The 23,020-nt window shown below is 41.0% G+C and overlaps 1 protein-coding gene across 13 annotated transcripts in view; it reads left to right on the top strand.

The window, feature by feature from the left end:
• Window positions 1-23,020, top strand: part of tacc2 (transforming, acidic coiled-coil containing protein 2) — a 46,883-nt gene that overhangs the window by 4,899 nt on the left and 18,964 nt on the right. For 10 of the 13 annotated variants that reach the window (XM_078799353.1, XM_078799352.1, XM_058059227.2 and 7 more), the window contains 5 exons: window positions 3,210-3,457; window positions 5,046-5,141; window positions 6,066-11,018; window positions 12,731-13,189; window positions 17,859-18,095. In XM_078799353.1, coding sequence (XP_078655479.1) covers window positions 3,210-3,457; window positions 5,046-5,141; window positions 6,066-11,018; window positions 12,731-13,189; window positions 17,859-18,095 — 5,993 coding nt within the window. Of the gene's footprint in view, window positions 1-410; window positions 690-3,209; window positions 3,458-5,045; window positions 5,142-6,065; window positions 11,019-12,730; window positions 13,190-17,858; window positions 18,096-23,020 lie in introns of those variants that run through there. The other 3 variants (XM_078799359.1, XM_078799358.1, XM_078799357.1) reach the window with 3 other exon arrangements.

Raw genomic sequence — 23,020 nt, 5'->3', positions numbered from 1 at the left:
TTGTTTACATTTCATACGTCATTCCTCCTGGGAAATATAATGTATCCTGACACTGGTTGTGTATTCATGTGGGAAATGTTATTGTCGTGTCAGTCTGGTGATGTATACATCCTGACAACCAAGAAAGAGATTCTTAGTGTGAATTAGTGTGCTAAAAGCCCCCCCCCCTTAAATCCCCTGCAGTGTAACCTGATCCTCTCTTAGAAGGTCACCACAAGCCCCGCCCCTTGGCCCACTTCCTAGCCTTCACCTGCAGCACCACTGTCAGTCAGTGCATCCAACCGCATGACACAAACATTAGGAGGGGCCGGAAGGGTGAAGAGGTGGAAGGGGAGGGACTGGGACACCGAAAAAAAGGGGGAGGGAAGATTCTGGAACAGGAGGGAGTAGTCGGGAATTCCTGGCTCCTCCTTGTTGCCAGCTAAGTGATTCAGCAGCAGTGTTTCTACTACCAACACGCACGCCAGCACAGTTAAAGCCTGAGGAGGTGCATGGAAATCTAGGAGGGAGGTGGTAGCAGCAAGCAGGAGAAGGCGGGGAGGAGGAAGAGCTCTGACTCTCGGTCAAAGGACAGTAGAGGAGCCCTGCATGTGTTGCAGCATGTTAGTGTTCCCAAACAGCCGGCACAGGCCCGCACAGGCAACCTGTACAGTGGAGGGGTAGCCAGAGAGTTTCCTTCAACATTGTGAGTGAGTACAACATATTGTATTGTGTGTACTGTGGTGTGTTTTGATGTCATGGTTCTGTTAGTGTCTGCTGTGCAAGTGATGGCCTGCCTCTGCTTTACAACACAGATGTGTTGACACATCTGACATCATGTTAATAAGTAACCAAAATGACTACTACTATTATAGCACCACTCACCAACTATGATTGCTATTTAGTACACTGTAATTTAAAGGTCTGCTAACCTTGTTTATACCGCTCATAGTGCTGAGTGGACAGTTACCACTATGACATTAGCTTCTGGAAGAGGAGAGTTAGCACAGCAGTAGTATTTACTCACTGGACACTTGAGTTAATAGCACAAATGTACAGCTCACTCTTACTGTACATAGGTATTCATTTAACAAAGTTACTATTTTGGAAGAATCACTTATCAATCATACAGTAATTCTGAAAACATATAATTTTCATTTTCTACCGCTTATCCTCACGAGGGTCACAGGCGAGAGGCAGGGTACATCCTGGACTGGTCGTCAGCCAATCACAGGGCACATATAGACAAACAACCATTCACACTCACATTCATACCTATGGACAATTTGGAGTCGCCAATTAACCTAGCATTTTTTTGGAATGTGGGAGGAAACCGGAGAAAACCCACACATGCACGGGGAGAACATTCAAACGCCACACAGAGATGACCGACAGTGGACTTGAACTCGGGTCTCCTAGCTGTGAGCCCTGCGCGTAAACTACTTGTCCGCCGTGCAGCCACATATAATAATAAATATAAAATAAAAAATGAGCCAGTGATACATGTAGTTTTATTATCATGTTGTAAATTCTGAGTAATATATATATACATAAATAATGCTAAAAATATGAATTGTATTTATATAACAGTTTTTATATGTTGTCTCTAATACAGTACTACTAGTACTAATAATAACACTAAGCTTAACAATGCAGATGATCAACAACAATAGAAAGATTATCAGTATTTTATTCATAATGTAGATGGTAAGTATGTAAAAATATGTTAAAAACAAGCATGTTGGCCACACAGGATGCTGTGGGTAAGAATCTTTGTTTGGGTGTTTTTGTGTGGAATTTGCATATTCTCATCACATGTGCATGGGATTTTTCCTATGTTCCCAAAATATGCATTTTAGATTGATTGGTAACTTTAAATTGTCCATAGATATGAGTGTGAATGAACATATGCATTTAAAAACAATACAACAATATACATGTTTTTGCAGCCATATGTGACACATGGAGTAAAATTAAAATAATACAAATCTACAAGCTACATTTACAGCTCATATGAGACCTAACAAAAAATAGTTGTGGTGAGAAAAATACAGGTGAGGCCAGTCACCTCATTGCTTACTGTGCTCCACCTAAACTGTACTGCATATTTACACACAACAACTCAACGCCTGTGCAACAACACTTAGGAAATGGTAAGTTTATGAACACAAACATATCAACGATATATGGTAATGGTATAATAATCTGCTTTAATGTTTATGTCTGACCTTTCCTTTGGCAATGTTGCTTTAACATGGTGACATAGCCAAATGTTGTGGCGTAAGGCTGCAGCTAGGTGACCTTTATATGGCCTGTTTAAAAAGACTTTAAATAGATGGCCTTGCTATTTCGTCCAAAATAACAACATTTAAAATGGAATCCAGTCAAGTCAGGGATTTTCCTAACTGGATTGGTTTGTCTTTTATGCTGCCTCGGTGTAAAAAAAAATGACACGGGACTACTTTGAAAAGTGCAAAGTGGTGGGGAAAAAAGATGGTACTATAATTATTGAAATTTCATTTAATTAAAACAATTTTCTGCAGAAGGTTGTATGGCATGTTAAAGCTGTAGTAGAAGCAAAAACGGAGAAGTATCAGTCATCTTTAAATATTTGCTGTGCATGTCTATAGGTGACATACAACCCTGTATTATACAGTATATTTTAATACGAGGGTGGGGTTATTTGCTCATCTTTGTTTGACTTTCAGCTTTAATTCGGCGGGTGTTTTTTTTTTCTTTTTACATTTCCTGTAACAACAAGTTTCAACACCGCGGTTTCACATTACAGCATTGTTTGTGAAAGATTTTACGGAATTAGCCAGCTAGGGCTATGTCAGTGCTTTTCACAGCTTTAACTTTATTTATTATAAATGTTATTAAAGCAACTATTACTTAGAGTACAATATCTAAGCTAATTCTTGTCATTGTATTGGATTGCCTCTAATGTTGTGTTAGCGATAGCGTTATGGCTATTACTCATATGCTTATTTGGCTTCTGACCCTGTATTCAATAAACTTTATTTTAACGACGAAAAGCGAACTGTTGATAAATCAAACATTTTCCTTTAAAAAACATGGGATGTTATCATATATCCAACAGCTAACTGTACAGCAAGTTATCCTTGTCAGTGGCTTAAAGAGAAATTACACTCCATGACTGTTGGGGGCGCTGTGGAGCCTTATAGGTTTTCTATTGCAGCTCACCACCGGTGTGTTTTTGTGTTCCACAGGCCGAAGCTCACGCTGAGAAATTACCCCAAAGGGACGCTGAAGTACTCCTGACTGCGTCGTCCAGCAGCCAACAGAGTTTACTGTCCCAACCAGTTCTCCCAGATGTCCCAGTCATCACCGGTGTGGAGGAGAGCAGAGGTGCTGCAGAAGAAGCCCATGAGGACAAAGAGGAACTGGAATTTCCTCATGACCTGCTGCCCAATCTAGACTTCAGCAGTGAACTCAACATCTGGGAGTCCTCACTCGGGTGAGTGTGAAGTGGAAAAAAAACACACATGCAGGTTACACCATAGCGATCACATTTAAAAAGGATTTTATTACAGGACACACCCACACATAGCACATCAAGGCGCCTGAGTTCATTTTGAATAATAATGGTGAAATGACACCACTGTGCACCTAGTGTAAGTGTACAAACTGAACAAACCACCTACTATGCTATTGTCAACAATGTTATGTCATCTACGTCTATGTCATCAGTATATGGAGACCCAATGAAAATGCTGCAACATTTCTACCTCTACAATGAGTAATACTAAATTGAATACTGAATACTACAACTATAATAATAAACACACAAGATTTCACAAGATTAGACAATAGACAAGACAGCGTCTATGGAAGGAGGAACGAGACGATATTTTAACGTTATTTTTCATTCATTTTCTACCGCTTTTTCCTCACGAGGGTCGCAGGGGGTGCTGGAGCCTATCCCAGCTGTCTTTAGGCGAGAGGCGGGGTACACCCTGGACTGGTCGCCAGCCAATCACAGGGCACATATAGACAAACAACCATTCACACTCACATTCATACCTATGGACAATTTGGAGTTGCCAATTAACCTAGCGGGCGGCACGGCGGCCTAGTGGTTAGCGCGCAGACCTCACAGCTAGGAGACCAGGGTTCAATTCCACCCTCGGCCATCTCTGTGTGGAGTTTGCATGTTCTCCCCGTGCATGCGTGGGTTTTCTCCGGGTACTCCGGTTTCCTCCCACATTCCAAAAACATGCTAGGTTAATTGGCGACTCCAAATTGTCCATAGGTATGAATGTGAGTGTGAATGGTTGTTTGTCTATATGTGCCCTGTGATTGGCTGGCGACCAGTCCAGGGTGTACCCCGCCTCTCGCCCGAAGACAGCTGGGATAGGCTCCAGCCTCCTCGTGAGGAAAAGCGGTAGAAAATGAATGAATGAATGAATTAACCTAGCATGAGTACCCGGAGAAAACCCACGCATGCACGGGGAGAACATGCAAACTCCACACAGATTGGAATTGAACCCTAGTCTCCTAGCTGTGAGGTCTGCGCGCTAACCACTCGACCGCCATGCCGCTAACGTTACTCTTAAGAATGATAAATTATAAACAATATGTCGGCCATCTCTGTGTGGGATAGGCTCCAGCACCCCCGCAACCTTTGGGAGGATAAGCGGTAGAAAATGAATAAATAAATATGATGATATATTGCAATCTACTAATTTAATTTCTGTTATGTTGCACTCTGTGTGAATGCTAGCAGCCCCGCCTCCACCCACAGAGACAAAGAGACTTTGCCAAGGTGCTGAAACCAATGCATTTTTTTGAACGAGAAGTCTTGTCACGTGTTAATCACATAAGATCATGTGACACCCCTGGTATTAATACCTCTTTGTAAAGGCAATCTTTTGGATACAGCTTTTGTATGAGTGGTCATAATGTGGTCATATATTATTATATTAACAATAGCCTCTCAGTAGTATTCTTTATGGTTTACTGGGACATAGCTGCAGTAGATATGAAGTCATGGTACATAAATCTTGATTTGTTTTCTATCTGTGTGTGTTGGGATGTGTCATCAGATTAAAGACTAGGGTGTGTGAACATGAGAACGCCCTCCTGGCGGGCTTGCAGCATCATATGGAAGTCAGTCATCCATTAGTAGTCCTAGATAACAGGTAGTACTTTGGAATAAAGCATATAATCACAATGCATGGTGTGATGTAGAGATCTAACTTGAATCGTGATGAATTTCTTTGCTGTGTATGTGTGTGTGTGTGTACTTCCAAGCTGATTTGGAGTTACTTTTAATGCTTGGGTGAATTAATATTACATTGAGTGTACTGCATTCTGCCATGTTGGCTAAGTGTTTGTTTTCTTCTAAACTGAATGGGACTGCTTGTCTCATTGCTGTTGTGACCCCACTACTGAAAGATAATTATGCATCTTGGTTGAGAGTGGGTACTGGACAAACCTTTATGCAATAACATTATATTAACAGTAATATTTTGCACAAATGAGCTTGCTTATGCCAACTTATTGCAACCTATTTACTAGAAAATACACTATAGTGCTGACATATGACTGCCACTGAGTGGGGTGTCGTGATTAAAGGATTTGTGTGTACTGTGCAGATTATGTTCCCACCCATCCAAAAGACTCTGGTCTGACTGTTAAAGACACCTTTGCCTTATTGAGTTTGCTGTATCAAAGTGTTTTCAGTGAGTAACTTAGTGAGTAATGTGTACGTGTGTGTACGTGTAGTGTACGTGTGTAATTTGTAATGCATTGTATCTTGTGACATACAATATAAGTTATATATACTTATACATAACCATCATTATGCAACATTTCTAAGTGTACTTCATCTAGCATCACACTAAAAGCATATATCCGCATGTTAATGACTACCAACTGCTTTGAAACAGCTGGCCTGGCATTTGATAGCAGAATGCAGATACCGTATCAGGATTGCCATAACGTGTGAATGCAGTGCTTGAGCATGAGGCTTCTGGTCTACCGCAAGCGGCACCGCGCGGCATCATGGAATGACCAGCTGTTTGCCTGCGACTCGTAACTATGTCACCCTACCCTCGTCTCAGGCCTCAAACCTCCGACAAACTCCTCACAGCCGCCCCGCCCTCACCTCAGCCCACTGCCACACCTCACCCAGATGGCCAACCCTTGACCCCTCCTCTGTGCGTGCTTCTCGATCAGGAGCTTCAGGAAGCCTTCCAGGAATGTGAGGAACAAATGGTCTTACTGGGTATTCCTCAACATAAAGAGCCCATCAGCACAGAGTCTGAAACGGCCAATGAAGAGGAAAGGAAAACTGGGAATGCAACTGTTAAAAAGTATGATGAGTCATCATCACAACCACAAGTTGGAGACCAGTCTGGACATAGCAACCTCATAAACAAAAATACACATGGAAACACTGAAACGGCAGGCAGGCAGATGGATACAGTTGTGTTTAGTTTCAGGGACTACATACTTGGGACGGACAATCCTGAGACAGACAGTGATACAATAAAAACAAATGCGGACCAGGAGAAAAATCCACAAGCTGAAACAGTAGAAACAATTAAAGAAGAGCCACAAAATCAAAAAATAACAAATACTTCAGAAACAGCAATGACTGGGGATGCTGTATTTAGTGAGGAACATGATCTAAGTGCTGATTTTAATGCAGTCTCTGAAGAAATTGACCGAAAGATAAATGATTCTATTCAACAATTATCTGAGTCTAGTGAACTTTATTTTGAAAATAAATCTGTCGAGGAAATGCTTTCAGAACAACAAACAGGAACAAAAAGTCACATTGAGGATGACACACAAACAACGTCTGCACAGGGTGGTGAGCTTGTGCACAATAAAAGGGCAAAAAAAAGAGATAAAAAGAAGAACAGGAAAAAGAAAAAAACAGAGAAGAACAAAGAGCCTGAAGCGGAGGGCAGGACAGTGAAACAAGCTGAAAATGAATTACAGGCTTTTCTACTTATTAATACGGGGAATCACAGTGAAGTTTCAGACACAATGACAGGTGCATCGCAGCCATGTGATGTCTTTTTGGACAACACCTCCCTACCATCTCCTCTGAGCCAACAGGACTTAGCCTGTTCATCTATATTTAACTATGTTCCCACACACTTGAATCAGTTTGATAACCAAAACGTAACAACTAATATTCCAGATAAGGAGCCAGATACACAAGCACTTGACGATAACGTTACAACTGAAGCACAGATACACAAACTGGACAGCTCGTTTTCCAGTATCCATGCTCGTGTGGGAGAGAGTTGCACTGAGAGGGCCATTGAAGATGCTTTCGTGGAGGCTGCTGCGTTGCCACTAACAACACCCACGATGCGAGAAGTGATAAAAAGTGAGGGAGAAATCGTGAGCCATGATTCATTGGAGGGAGTAGCTGCTGAGTCCGTTGCAGGCATCGGGAAAGAACAGACAGAGACAGATCTGGAAGGGATCAAATCGAGAAAAATACTCCTGGATAGTACCTCCGAGCTCTCATCTGTCTGTGGTTCACTTGGCGTCTCAAACGAAGACACAAAGGCTCTTAGTGAGGAAAGCTGCGACAGCAAAATGCCACACACTTCGGCGGCTGAGAGTTGTTCAAAAGGACAGAGAGAGACGAGCAATGCAGAAGCAGAGATCTCTCCAGCGGAAGAGGGCGACAAAGACAAGGAGACACTCTGGATTGAAAGCAATTTTAATAATTCACCCCATGGGATACTTACCGCTGCTGATCATCTGAATGATAGTGCTGCAGAAGTGGACGGAGGAGGAGTAACAGAGCGTAGTTCATTCAGCCTTCCGGAGGGGGCTGCTAGAGGGGTGTCGGCAGCTGAGACGGAGATGCATCCTCCCACCGATGTTGCCGAGTCATGTCTGAAGTCACCGTACAGGGGCGAGACGGTCATTACGGCCACAGAGAACCTGTGCACTGAAGAGGAGCTTACTGCAGCTTTTTTACCTCGACCACCTCACAGCGAACAAAGCAATAAAGCAGGCGGAGAAAGCGTTCAACACAATCTGAATTCCAAAGAGCCACTGTCTTTGGGGAGCTTTTGTGAAGAGTCAGCCATCACTGAGACTTCCATGACTTCAGACATCAACAATCAACAGGTGCATCCTGAAAGTATCACCGAGAAAGCAGATGAGATTAGCGTGATTCATCGTGTGGGTAAGTCTACATGTGATAAAAGTGGAACAAGCAACAGAGTTCGATTTGCAGACAACGTGAAAGAAGACCGAAGCGCCATAGTTGAGGTGAGAAATATGTCAATGCCAGCTTTGGGATGTGCTTCTTTGCCTCCATTGACGGTTCACGAGCGCTTACACCATCCTGTTGTTGAGGCCAGCTACATTTTCCGAGACTACCTCAGCTTAAAGAATCCAGAAACCTGCACAGAGGTGACGTCTATCAAGAATGAAACACCTAATCAAAGCTCAGTAGATGCACCAAAGCCAGAGAAGACAATTCCCTTGGATGTAGAGGATACCCAGAATGTTGACATAAAACCATCAGGTGAAGACACCTCAAAACCGCTTCCAAAACCAACAGAAAAAAATCCTACTAATACGGAACTTGGTGGCCTTCTAGAAAAAGCCATAGCTCCAACTGAACCAGCAAAAAACACAGAGGAACCTGTAGAACTCCCAAACAATGAAGTTGCATTCGATGAACCAACTCATATGGCATCAGAACAAAGTGACAAGACAACAGAGCACCAAGAACCTGATGAGGTGTCAACAAAAGAGGAAGAGAACGTGACACAAAAGTGTGATCTTAGCATGGACATCATAGAACCAAGCAAACCTGACAATCCTGAGGGGATAAAACGTGACGTTTGTGTGGTCAGTGAAATCGAAAGTTCAAGTTGTGTGCCTGCTGTCGGCGATGTTCCCTGTGAGCCTATTGATGACGTCTTTACGGAGTCACCTGACAAACAGCTCTCAACTGAAACTGGGATGCTGACCTGCCCAGTCTCTTCTCAGACAAAGCCCAGAGACCTCAGCTGTCAGCCTCCGACCGAGCTTGATAAACTACCGTCTCATGCAGTTAGCACTGATCCAATTGAATCTAGGAAGGAGACACCTGTGGAGCTAATAAATGATGAGTCAGTAACATCCGAGGTTGAAGCCGCTGAGCAGTCGATTCCTGTTCCTGTTAGTGCCAGTAATCCTCCGTTGATGCTTCATCCTTCAGGCCCAATGTTGAGTCACCTGGAGGTGGTTGACGAATGTGATGTTGCTCTTCCTGACTGTGATGATAGCTTGGGGAATAAAACACATACAGCTACTTATTCAGCAGAGGATCCCAGAGAGAATAATGATGGAACAAAACAAGCGGATAGCATGGATGCTGATGTGTTTATTACCTCTTTGCCATCTGATGATACAATGACAATATCACCAGAGAGAGCTGAATGTGTACTGGCAAACAATGTCTTGAATGATATAACGACTCAGGATAAAAACATGCCTTCCAATGAGATTTGGGATACAATCGAAATGTGCAGTATCGAATACAACCAGAACATGGATAACGAAACTTCTAGCGACAAAGATATTCAGCTTGATATCGAAAAGGAAACAGAAGACTGCAGCAAACTACATACAGGAAATGCGCCTACACAACCGAGTAAAGAGTCAGATAAAGACGCCGAAAAGGAAACACAAGAGTATGAACTTCGTGATATGTCCATGCAGCATATTAACAAGACTCTAACAGAGGCAGATGAGTCCAAGGACAACAGGGACGCATCAATGGATTCTTATTCAAATATTGAACTAAGCATTGGAGCTCATCGAGAGCAGCAACAGGAGCAAACTTTGGGAGTCAGGTCTTCAACAGATGGATTGACATGTGGTCATGTGGAGACATTTGAAGAGGAAGGAAAGATGAGCAGCCATGGTAAAGCAGCCTCTGCAATGATAGAACTCGTAGACAAGGACTGTGGGTCTTTAGAGACATCAGAAGGGCAGACTCTATTGGCAAGTGGTGACAGCAAGTGTACAACTGAAAAAGTGGAATCTCTAGAGAAAGTTGAAAAGGAGAAGGTCATTCCAGGTGTTGACAAGATTAATGTTCCTGGAGGCACTATTGGACAATGTGTTTTCGAGAAAACAGGAATGACTTTGCAGCAAAGGGTGAGTGACAATAAAAACTGTGAGTTAGCAGGAAATGATTTAATGCATGACCATGAATTTCTGAATTGTCTGGGTAGTAAAGGTCAGCCAGAAAGCAACCAATCAGATTCTTCTGCAGACCTAACAGGAAATCATTTGGCCTTTAGAGAAAGAACTGTTCCTGAAGAGTCTTTCTCAGAGGATTATGACATTTTACCTTTGGGATTTTCTATTTTGACAAAACTCGCAACCGATAGTCACAGCATTCATACCGACTCCTGTCCAAGTGTCAACCAGGATGGCAAGATGCTTGACAAAACATACAGTACAGTAAAAACCGATCACAGTGCTGCTCAGACTGGGAAAACCCACAATAGTGAAACTGAAGAGTGTAAAATTCCGGATGCAGTATGTGAGTCTCTTGAGCTGCAATGCTCCAATAAAAGCTCAGCCGCACAAAGTGCTCCAGTAACACAAACGGCCATAAAAGGACCTCATGTTGAGGAGATTGCAGGGAGAAACAATGCAACTATAGATGAAGAAAATGATGGTTTCCAGGCAGCGAGAACACGGGAGATAAAAGGAATAGACAGTAAAGCAATGGACGAAGATGAGCTTCCCAAAGACGCTGACCCAGGATCAACTGATGTTTCACACCAAACTGAAAGCACCACCGAAACGGCTGCTTGTCCTTCTGATAACAACATTATTCTCTTAAAAAATATGGAAAATGACTCAACCAACCAGCCACAACCTAACACAGGCTGCAGCTTGGAGTATTCACATATGTCCGAGAACTCGACTTTTGGACCCACGGCACAAGAACAGCATACAAACTGGATACAAGCTCTCAGAGAAGCTACTTCTGACCCTCAGAGTGAACAAGAGAGAATTCACATAAGCAGGTAAACACAGGAGCATGAGTGGGTTTGAAATGTGTTAATGTGGTTTTACTCCAGAACATAAATGACTTATATTCACATATACAGTACATGCATTGAAAACTCTGTAGCAGTATTTGTCATAGGTTGGCCTCCCTTGGAAGGTGCCAGAAGACTTCATAATTGGTAGAGCAAATATAATTTTCCACACGTGTTAAGCTAATTTCTGTGTTGTGTTATGGTGAAAAGCAAAATTAATAGATTTTTAGTTCTTATAGTGAAAGAGTAAACAGAGTAAACAGTCTTATCTAATCAAGAAATATTTCAGTATTGAACAAAGCAAAATTTGTTCTCAATCAGAAATCACTCCACACTCTTTATTGCGCTCTGGTTCTTCCATATCTTACTTATTGTGTGGAATTATGGGGTATAACTATAAAAGCAATCTTCACTCGCTAAATGTACTGAAAAAAAGGTCAGTAAGGATAATTCATAATGCCGCCTACAGAGAACATACTAACTCCTTATTTCTAAAATCACAAATACTTAAACTTGCTGATATAGTTTATCTTCAAACAGCTAAAATAATGCATAAGGCTAAAAATAACCAATTACCTAAAAATGTCATCCAATACTTTTCGACAAGAGAGGAGAAATATGATCTCAGGGAAGAACTACATTTGAAACACTTATATGCTAGGACTATGTTAAAAAGCCATAGCATTTCAGTATGTGGAATCAAACTATGGAATGGATTGAGTAAGACCCTCAAACAATGCACAACGATGAGCCAATTCAAGAAACAATACAAGCAGTTGATGTTTGCTAAATACAAGGATGAAGAGTCTTGAACCAGTCATGATGTGCTATACATATCACTATATTGACACTTACTATGGTACCCATTATGTCATTGGATGGTCATATCACCTCGTACTTCGGTACGAAGTACATTATTAAAAAAACAACAAAAAAAAACCAAACAAAAAAAAAACCTTAAACTGTATGATGGAAAGCAGGAAGTGAACAAATGTAACAGTTACTGATTTTTAAAGTACCAGATGGAGGGGTAGGATTTAATAAGCTTTGCTTCTTCCTACTCCTTTTGGACATGTGGAACTGTGAACTGATTATGGGATGCACTCAATTGTAATCTGATGCATGTTCAAGTGAAATAAAACCATTACCATTACCAAGATAAGCAATCAGGGCAATCACAATAAACACATTGCTGAATAACTCTTACAAAATGACCATTATTATCTTTGCAAAGCCATGCATTTTGATATTAAAGACCGTATGTGCAATGTGTACCTAATGAAGTGATTATTGTATGGTTGCATCGAACTTTTCGACAATAAAGCACCACTGGGCAAAGACAATGAATATGAATGAGGTAAGCACACTGCTGCACTTTGTGTTGATGGGAGCAGTGGCGCTTGGGTCAGATGTTGAGGCCTAATGGAAGTAATGCAGCCCTTTATATTGAAAGGATGACATCAGATGTGACATCGCTCCACGACTAGAATGAAGCTTTTTTTCCCCTTCCCCTCACTTGTATGCAACACACACACTTTTACATACAGCAATTGTGTAAAACACACAAAAAAAGACATCCCACTCTGCTGTACTTTGACAAACACACATGTTTGTCATTTGTCAGTCATTGCCTGTACATGTGGTGCAAAACTAAACTATTCTCCCAACCCCCTTTTTCTCTTGTATTGTTTTCTCAGACCCCTCCCATCTCTGGAGTCTCCTCGAGAGTTTGTCACTCCTACTGAGGAGGTAGCTGCTCCTCTGGGACAAGAGCAGATCACTCAGGAGTATAAAGCTATCACAACGCTACAACCTGAAGCGGATCTTGCAGAATTTCAGAAATTTAAAGAAAAAACACAGGAGTCCATTGAAGAGCATCCAGTTCCAAAAATCAGTCCAGTGATTGCTGTGCATCAAGCCGAGTCGGAAGAACCAGTGAAAATCAAAGATAAACCTGCAGATCTGACCCAGAATAAAGTTGAGTTCTCTGAGCCCACAACGAACGCATTGTCAGATGAAGCTCAGAGGGCAACAGAGCATCTAGAGCCAGAGAAGAAGACAAACACTGAGCATCCTGAGGAGAAACCTGAAGAAAACCCAACCGAGGAAAACACAAGAACAGGCCAAGATCCTAGTGAGGTGCTGCAGGAATCTGGGTAAGTGTTACTATAAAATGGTTTAAAACTGGACCCATATAGCAACAACAGCTTTCATTCATAGAAGAAGTAGTTTTGCTACAAAACATACCTGATGAATCATTTGTTATCGTTATTCTTAACACCTATTTTATACAGTGAGAATAAACAATGGAGTCATGCCTCCCTATAAGGCCTTTCTTTACACAAGGGGATGGAAAGTCACATTTTTGTAAACTCCCACTAAGAAACTAGTTATAATTAAAGGGATCCGAGTCGGAATTGGCTGTAGATGAGGATGTATATATTTTATTCATTTACATATTTTAATGGAATATTTGAAGGCCTGATAGATTAAAAGGTGAATTTCAGTGGACATTTTTTTGCACAGTAGCACATGTTTGCCTTGCTTGTTACACATGGCCTTCCGTATGGAATTTGGTAATCCCTTTGGTGCATGGCTTTAAAAAATCTTTGAGGCATGCATTGTTACTTTATATGTCTCATTGTATGGATAACGTTTTGCACAGTGTTACAATCAAGAACATATTCCTATGCTGACTGTTTAATGTAGGAATGTTTAAACAGTTCTATTTAAATCTAAATAATGTGATAATGATGAATTATGTTTATCACCATCCCTACTATTTTTCTCTCTTGTTTTTTTTGAGTGACTCTTGCCTCACTATTCTCATAACAGCAGCCATGTGACATGCCAGAGGTAGCACTTGTTGCTTGTCAGTCAGAGCACACTTGTCCTGTCTCTGTTGCTGACGGGGTCATAAATATTAGGTCAACGCAAACAGAGCAAGTTAGGTATGATCAATAGATTAGGCTGCACTTATAGTTATTATGTGACTTTACAGTATGAAAAAAAATCCGGCAATGGGTAGGCTACATAACAGGAAAACTATTGTATAGTGTTCCCTTGGTTATCGCGGGTGAGAGGTTCCCGAAATAGCCCACATTATGTTTTAAGGCTGTAAAACACCTCACCATACACTTTATACACTAAGCAAAAATTTTGTTTTAATTTTAATGAGCAATCTACAAGGTTGGACTCGAGAAATTATTCAGTGATTCATGCGTATTTCACTCCTCTGACTGTGCCTCCTGGCGCCGTTTGGCTGTAACGTTTTTGTATCCTTCTTAAAACATATTGCATCTGCTGTATTTCCTCCTCCTTGTCCTATTCCTTGAACCGAACATTCATTTAGCCGATTAGCTTTTTCTTCTTCTTCTATTGTTTATTGGCGGTTAGCAAGCATCTCACACTGTTAGCTCGTTTGCTAGTGTCCATTGATCACAACAGGAAACGGCACAAAGAAGACAATGGTCTACTGCCAATTAGGACGCAGAACCCATTGGTTTTCTATCAGAACAGGCTCTTCCTAATATGCTGTACAAGCGCATAAACACATGAGACTAAGTGGTGTATACAACACCCTCTACTGGTAGCAGTAGTAAATACAATAACCAACACATACAACAGAGCACTAATCAATTGCTCTAATACACAACAAGGATGCAGAACACAATGTACATTCATATACTGTTAAAAACAACATACATAATTGGACTTAAAAATTCTTGAAATGTGAACCGCGACGTAGCGAGGGAACACTACTATGTCATATTTTTTTAATACAATTTTTCTTTCAAAAGGAATATTATAGCTAAAATTGCTGTTGTTTGGTTGCAGCAGTGAAACTATAGCAACAGGGTGTATTAGACGATGACAATGAGAGCCATTGAGATTATTTTTCAGTAGTTTGTGCCTCATGAATATGAAAACAAATATCTGTTTTTATCTTGTTGAAAGTGACACTCATAGTGAAAATGCGTCTCCTCTGTATATGTTGTCAAATTGTGTGCCCTTTCATGCATAATCATTTCACTACTGCATCGCCACAGTGTATTAAATAATTCATATAGAATCCATAGTCGAAAGAAAGTGACCCCCACCGCCCTAATTCACAATCCCCACTGTGAGTGTTTACCCCGCCCTCAGCAGGCATGTCCTCCCCAGCCTGTACAGCCTCAGCCTGCCCTCTTGTACTTGGAAGTCATTTGCACAGACCAGACAGTTGAACAAAAGCCAGAGTTGAGACAAACACTTGAGCATGTGCTATGTGCTGAGCGTGCATGACTGCCTCAGAGACAGAGTGGCGAGGGGAGACCGGGACACACTTTGCGAAGTGCCTCTGGTGTATTGGAATTGCAGCCGGAATTCTGACAGCAGCTTTTCCATCACTTAGAAAGCCCTAAAGTTAGAATACCTTCACGGCGGAAATTTGGGTGAGTTAGTTTGAAAGTTGTGTGTTTGTATATTGTGTCCTTGTTTAAGTACCTCCAGGTGGACTTAACAGATGGTCTGGAGGTAACCCTTACACTCTGCTGACCTCACCAGATGGATTGAGGGGTGGGACAAGTAAAGATGGGGTGACAGAAGGCGATAAGGAGTGGAAATTACACACACTTTTCCAACATGCTTGAAATGCCATTTGGCACAGCTTCCTTCCAGCATCCTGCCTCTAACTTTGGAGGTTTAAGGCACAAACCGTAGACTCTTTTTATGTTAAAACACATCAGTGTGTTAAGAGCGAAAAGGAGGTAGGGCTAGAACACACATGGAACTGTAAATAGCCTGGTTGTCATGGCGATTGTTGGTGTATATGCTTCGGCTGGCACAAGTGAAGTGCATAATCTCATGGCTGTGATTTATTCAACTCGACAAAAACCTCAAAGATCTCGATCACAGGTCAAAGTCAACGCCAGGGGAAGATTTGGTCTGCCATATTGTTTTATATGCAAAAGCATGGAAATTACACATGTCAAAAAGACACTCTCCTTTTTTCATGAGCGTTTCAAAGCGTTGTCAAAAAAAAGCTCAACCATGTTTTACAGTGTGTCGCTGAAAAGTAGCACATGTTCTCCGTTGTTGAACTCATTTGTTACGCTGAATCAGGGCCGAGTCAGAAGTAGCCAGCTGTTAACCTACTAACACTATCAGCTGACGTCACAAAACACAAGAAACGTCTTCACAACCTGTTTCAATACCTGCATTGTTTTTGTCTGACTTTGGAGCCACAAGCGTATTGGATGACACTTTGTTATGACTTTCATTCTATTTTCAGCATGCATTTGCTATGTGGACCAGAGATGACATGCAGGATGTGACTTTGATAATGAGAATTAATCAGAATTAAAATGAAGATATATAAGTGTCGGAGTAGTGGTAGGAATTGTTACAAGCATTATTGTGTTGAACGTTGGTGCAGATATGGATAGCAATTCAGAGGGAGGAAATTGTTAAGACCTTTTCAAGACAGTCTATCTGGGGTAATAACTATAAAAGCAATCTTCACTCGCTAAATGTACTGCAAAAAAAGGTCAGTAAGGATAATTCATAATGCCGCCTACAGAGAACATACTAACTCCTTATTTCTAAAATCACAAATACTTAAACTTGCTGATATAGTTCATCTTCAAACAGCTAAAATAATGCATAAGGCTAAAAATAACCAATTACCTAAAAATGTCATCCAATACTTCTTTACAAGAGAGGAGAAGTATGATCTCAGGGAAGAACTAAATTTGAAAATTTGAAACACTTATATGCTAGGACTACGTAAAAAAGCCATAGCATTTCAGTATGTGGAATCAAACTATGGAATGGATTGAGTAAGACCCTCAAACAATGCACAACGATGAGCCAATTCAAGAAACAATACAAGCAGTTGATGTTTGCTAAATACAAGGATGAAGAGTCTTGAACCAGTCATGATGTGCTATACATATCACTATATTGACACTTACTATGGTACCCATTATGTCATTGGATGCTCATATCACCTTGTACTTCGGTACGAGGTGCAATATTAAAAAAAAAACAAAACTAAACCTTAAACTGTATTATGGAAAGCAGGAAGTGAACAAATGTAACAGTTACTGATTGTAAAAGTACCAGATGGAGGGGTAGGATTTAATAAGCTTTGCTTCTTCCTACTCCTTTTGGACATGTGGAACTGTGAACTGATTATGTGATGCATTCTGATGCATGTTCAAATGAAATAAAACCATTACCATTACTATCTGTCAGATAATGATGTTGCACCACTACGTTTTCAAATAATTGTATATACTGCATATACTGCTGATTGCAGTGTAGTCAGTCAAACAAACACAATTATTTTAATTAATCGATATATTAATAAAATACAAGTTTTATTGAATAGTTGGGGGCTCAGTTGATGCTCCATGACTCCAAATATTAGTTCTGCATACTCCTGGAATATTTTTAGAGCCGAGCAGGAGGCATGTCCCAAGTGGTAGCAGCTGCATAGGCGTCCATCTCATTGCCTGTCAGATTAGAACACATCACTCCTGATAAGATGAACCTGGATCATGGCCAAATCCACTCCCCCAGGTGGCGAATGACGAATGAGTCTGGCACTCTCGAGCAGGCTGGCCGGTCCAGGCATTTAAACTCGATGATCAACATGTAAGAAGAAGAGTTTCAGCTTCATACGGTTCTAAGACAAAGCCGCTTGGGATGGTAGGAGCAAGATTGTCATTCTTGAAGTCGATATTAGGTTGAGGTGACGTCACAGAGCAGAGTTGTCGGATGAGTCTTCTTCACTTGTAGAGGAGATGTCTGTTGATGTTTTGTGTCACCCTCACCCTGCAGGGTCCCCCTCACTGAACACCAAGAGAGGAGCTCTGCCTTTCCCTTAACTTCACCCATACTTCACCCCCAGCCTGCTCCCCATCCTGACCTCTCCACTCCTCCACCTGCATCCCCGGAGAAGACACCGCCTGCATCTCCCCACTTTCCTCCTCTTCCTGCGTGCCCCTCTGTGCCCTCTATTCCCCAGCAGGAGGACCATGACCCCAACCCTGGACCTCTTTACCACCTCCTTCTAAGGTATGAGTTCTCCTGAAACTTTCCTTTGCTTAATTTCCATCGCTCTTCTCTGTGTGAGATGCACATTTGCGTCTTCTCTGAAATCAATATACCAATTTATCTGACTTAGTTCTTTAAGCCTAGTGGATGAAAATTGCACATACACTTATCCGCCCAATTGCAATCAGGACTAATTAAAACATTAATTGGACATGTGGCACACTAATCTACTTTCAAAGTATTGAGCAACACTTGCCATGCTCATTTTAGGTAAAGCTTTGTTGTGTTTTGTTGTTTACTAAGTTCCAGTGTTTAATCATTTAATCAAATTGGTGTGCTGTACCTCTATCAGCACTTATGTGGAACAAAGGCTGCTTTTTAACACACTAGAAATGACTTGGCCACTGTAAAGTGCAGTGTTACATATCCCCACCAGATGGCGTCTTTTACACAGGCTAGTGTACAATAGATCTGGATAACAGGCTCTGCACAATACAATGTGGTGATATTTACTGCTAAACTATTTCTCCACTATTATTATTGTTTTTGTTATTGAAAACAAGAGGTATTGGCTTTATTTGTGGCAGTTTAGCACCCGGTTTTACAGATATCTCAAATTCCCTGAATGCATCTTTTTATTTTTATTTACTGAGCATCTGATTTGTGTATGTATTTCACTTTCACTTTCAATTTGTTCTGTTTTTGCTGTGACCGCATTATAAGTTCTATTTTTTAGAGCTATTCTGCTATCCATGACATAGTGGTATATTTTCATGCATGCATTTGCTGTTTTCCCTACTTGTGTGGATAAAGTCTCCATTAACTGTTTGTTATGAATATATTTAACAAGACTGGAAATTGAATTATTTCAAATGCAACAAAATCCAAATTCTGCAGGGGTTAGATTTAGTCACCCCTTTCATGACGTACTTAAGAGGCGGTTCTGTTAGAATCCCACACAGCACTCAGCCTCTTTGTGCATCTGCTGGTGACCTTGATTCTACTTGGGGCCTGTCATAAATCTTTCAGGAAAACGCTGCCATTGCTGTATTTTTCACTGCCTAAGTGCATTTAAATTTTTATCTCTTCTTCCGCTTTGCATATCAGACTAATTTGGAAGATGATATAGATGGAGTGATTCACATGTATCACACATACAGTAACCATGCGTTGCTGCATGCTTTGAACATGCATCTGGCAGCACCAATCAATATTTTTCTGTGTGAGTGGGCTACATTTTATTTTCCCCCCTCTGGCTGTTAGAAATCAACCCATTTGGCCCATTTGAGAGCAGACTCACATTAACGTTCCCTGGGAACATCCATTAATGGATGGTTTACATGCAAAATATGCCATTGGTTGAAGAACGCTGCATTGCTTGGTTTGCACATTGGAAGTGTACATTTTCAGTGTCTTTCAGTTGTAGTACATATTTCTCTCTACTTTGATTTCAAGTGCTTCAGGCACAGGTATTTTCCATTATAGTTCACAGATTTTCCCATGAGTAAACAATAAGCTCTTCCTCATATTTCCTTCATAGGTTCCTTGTTCCTCGTTGCTCTTCAGACAATCAATAGGAACTTTGTGGAACCTCTTCCTGCTCCTATTTCATCCCATAGGACTCATTCTAAAGCAGATGTCTGGAAAATGACAAATTGGATGTCCATAATATCAATACCGGTCCTCCTAATGCCACTCAGATGTTGGTGTGAGTGCCACACTATTATAACTTTATTTTAAAAACATGTACATACAGTACATGTATTTAGATCTTATGTACTGTAGATGCTGATATTAAGTTACTGACAGAAGGGGATAATGGGGTCAGAGTTGAACGACGCATCACCACTATTCTCTCAGAGTCTTTTGTTTACCTCCACCATCACTGAGGTGGAAGCTTCCATTGTTTAAAAAAGGGGCATAAAAGGCATTTTTCCATGTAGCTCCGATATAACAAATGTGGATCCAGATAGGAGAAAGACAAGAGGTAAGGAATTTGGTAGAATTATGGAAGGAGGACACTGTGTCTCAGTGTTAGGGGTCCTATTGTTTGACCTCCCCCTCGCATGGTAGCCGTCTAGAAACTGCTGCTTGTCTTTTTAAAGACACAGGCGGCTGGCGCTGAGGGGGAACGTTTGAATGGGGGAGGAGGCTGCTGGGTGTGCAGCATCACACACAGTTCAGCTGTATCCAAACAGAGAGGAGGCACCTCATACACACTTGCAAGACGGCCGGAACACGGGATTATTGTTGCATCCTTTTGGATTATTTACCCTTGTCTATTTTGCCTCAAAGCCTCAGCATCACTCTCCGAATGAAACAAACGGAAAAAAAGGATCCGCGGAGATGCTATGCATAAAGTGATGAGCATTTAATCATCCTCTGATTTGATGGGAGGACGTGGGTATTCTCTGCAGTGCAGCGTTAGAATCTTGCCTTGGCATTCTCTGGTGCAGGATCACTACCAAAAGGAGTTTTAAAAAAGGGACAAGGTGGATGTGGACAGGAGCTGGAGTGCAGGTGGAAGTGGGGTGGGAAGCAGAGTTAGCTGAGAATGGGAGCCAATGAATCCTTGGAGCAAGGACAGACCTCCTGTCCGACTCAAGAACACATGTGAGTGTCAATTCTTTGTTGTCATGAAATGAAATGAAACCCTTAACAGGGATTATAGCTGCTTGAGCTCTGCTGTCGTGTGTATATTTTATTCATAGCTTTTGGGTCAGGCTTCCATGCACAAATAATCAGCACCGTGGTGTTGCTCCATATGAGTCGTCTTATTGGCTTATGGCTCTGTGAGATATCACCTTCTATTTCTTGCATTTTTTCTTTGTATCTTACTATATGGCTAGCATGGCGAGCATGTGATCTTTGTTGTTTTTCTTTTGTGATGTAAATAAAGAAAGCGATGAGAGCACATGTACCGACACGTGCAAGTACTAAGTATATTTATGCAATTGACAATGGAAGCCAGATGGAGTCAGTGGGGTTTAAGATGGTGGAGTGATGTGCTCTCTGTGTTAAGGAGGACACCTTTGTCTTGCTGGGAGCAGGAGCCAGTGTTGAAGTAGAGCACGGTGTGCAGCTATATGACTGGATGAGACCAAGAGTGCTCCACTTTGTGTTATTTATAGCACAGACATACAGCTACACTGGGGAACAAGGAGAAAGAGAGAGAGCGAGTGAGGAGAGTAACATAGATGTGATGTGTAATGTAGGAATGAATGGTTAATAAATCAGCCCTTGTTGCTTGATGCTTGTGTCAGTTTCAACATCACAATTTGCTTTGCTATAATCCTATTTTGTACCTAAAGAAAGCAACCATTTAATGTAAATGATTTAATTTGAATTCACCTTGCATCTGTTCTTATTATTTAATAACATAATACCATTGTTTCCAGTGTACCATCTGCCTGCTCTTAATATATCAGATTAATCAAGATAGGTCATGAGATTATCTCATTCTTAATCCTTGAATTCTGGGAGATTCTTTATTCTTAGCATCAGTGGGCTCCTCTGTACCTGTAAAGAACATTAATGATCCCTTGTAAAAACAAATAGGCTGTTTCTCAGCCTAGTACAGTACAATACAGGTCTCATGACGTCATGCTTACAAAGATGAATAAAAACATCACAGCTCCCTCTGCTGGTCAATGTAGGCCCAACACATAGTCCAAGCCATCAATAACCATTCATTCATTCATTCATTCATTTTCTACCGCTTTTTCCTCACGAGGGTCGCGGGGGTGCTGGAGCCTATCCCAGCTGTCTTCGGGCAGGAGGCGGGGTGCACCCTGGACTGGTCACCAGTCAATCACAGGGCACATATAGACAAACAACCATTCACACTCACATTCATACCTATGGACAATTTAGAGTCGGCAATTAATCTAGCATGTTTTTGGAATGTGGGAGGAAACCGGAGTACCTGGAGAAAACCCACGCATGCACGGGGAGAACATGCAAACTCCACACAGAGATGGCCGAGGGTGGATCAATAACCATATTATTATTATATATAATATGTTATGTTTTTTTTCAACAGTAAGTATTGTCTTACTATTTAACAAATTAAAGCTACTGTATTATTTATTCACCACTACCACTTGCAACTAAGGTTAAATGTCATTGAAAGCTCTCAGTATATGTAAATATGTTTATTTTTACTGTAAAATGTCAACAACAATCAAAAGATAACTGTTTAAATCAGGGGTCTCAAACATGCGGCCCGACACTAGTTTGAGGCCCCTGCCTTGAATGAAAGTTTAATGTTAGTCCGGCCCGCGCAAGTTTGATATGGATGCTGTATGGTATCATGTACCCAGAAAAAATTATTACGTTTGATTAACGTTCATGTTAAAGGTTAAATAACTAATTAATAGTTATCCTCCCTATCCGTGTGGAAGTGGTAAGTTTTTGTTTTTTTTAAGTTTAAAGCAAATAACTTGAAGGCTACCGTTTAGGTCGCTAGCTCTCTAGTTTGCGAGTTAGCATGTGTCTCAAGACCCTGCAGTTGCGCAATATGTTGTAAATAAAAAAAGTATAAATGTGACTATAGTCGTGTTTTGTCATGTCTACAGGGCTCTAATAATGCTTTGTTCATTTTAATATGAAAAAAAATAATTTGTCTACCCACCAACTATATGTGGTTTCTTAAGTTTTTATTATTTGCCGTTTTATTATTATTATTATTATATTTATTTATTACTGATTGATTGTCTTTATTCTTGATTTGTTTATTCATTTTTCATCTTATTTTGTGCAGAAAAATAAAAATTAAGATAATGTTTTATCAGCGCTTTTATTGTAGAAAATCAGAACCAAAGCACTGAAAAAGTTTGTATATTTTTCTGTTTTTAATAAATGGTTGGGGTTTTTTTTGGAAAACCTGATGTGGCCCAGCCTCACCCAGACCCTAGCTCCAGTGGCCCCCAAGTAAATTGAGTTTG

The sequence above is a fragment of the Doryrhamphus excisus genome, linkage group LG20 (assembly GCF_037039965.1).
Source record: "Doryrhamphus excisus strain RoL-2023G ecotype Guam linkage group LG20, RoL_Dexc_Guam_v1.1, whole genome shotgun sequence".
NCBI lineage: Eukaryota > Metazoa > Chordata > Actinopteri > Syngnathiformes > Syngnathidae > Doryrhamphus > Doryrhamphus excisus.
The sequence above is the reverse complement of the archived record's forward strand: the minus strand, read 5'-3'. Positions and strand labels throughout refer to the sequence as shown.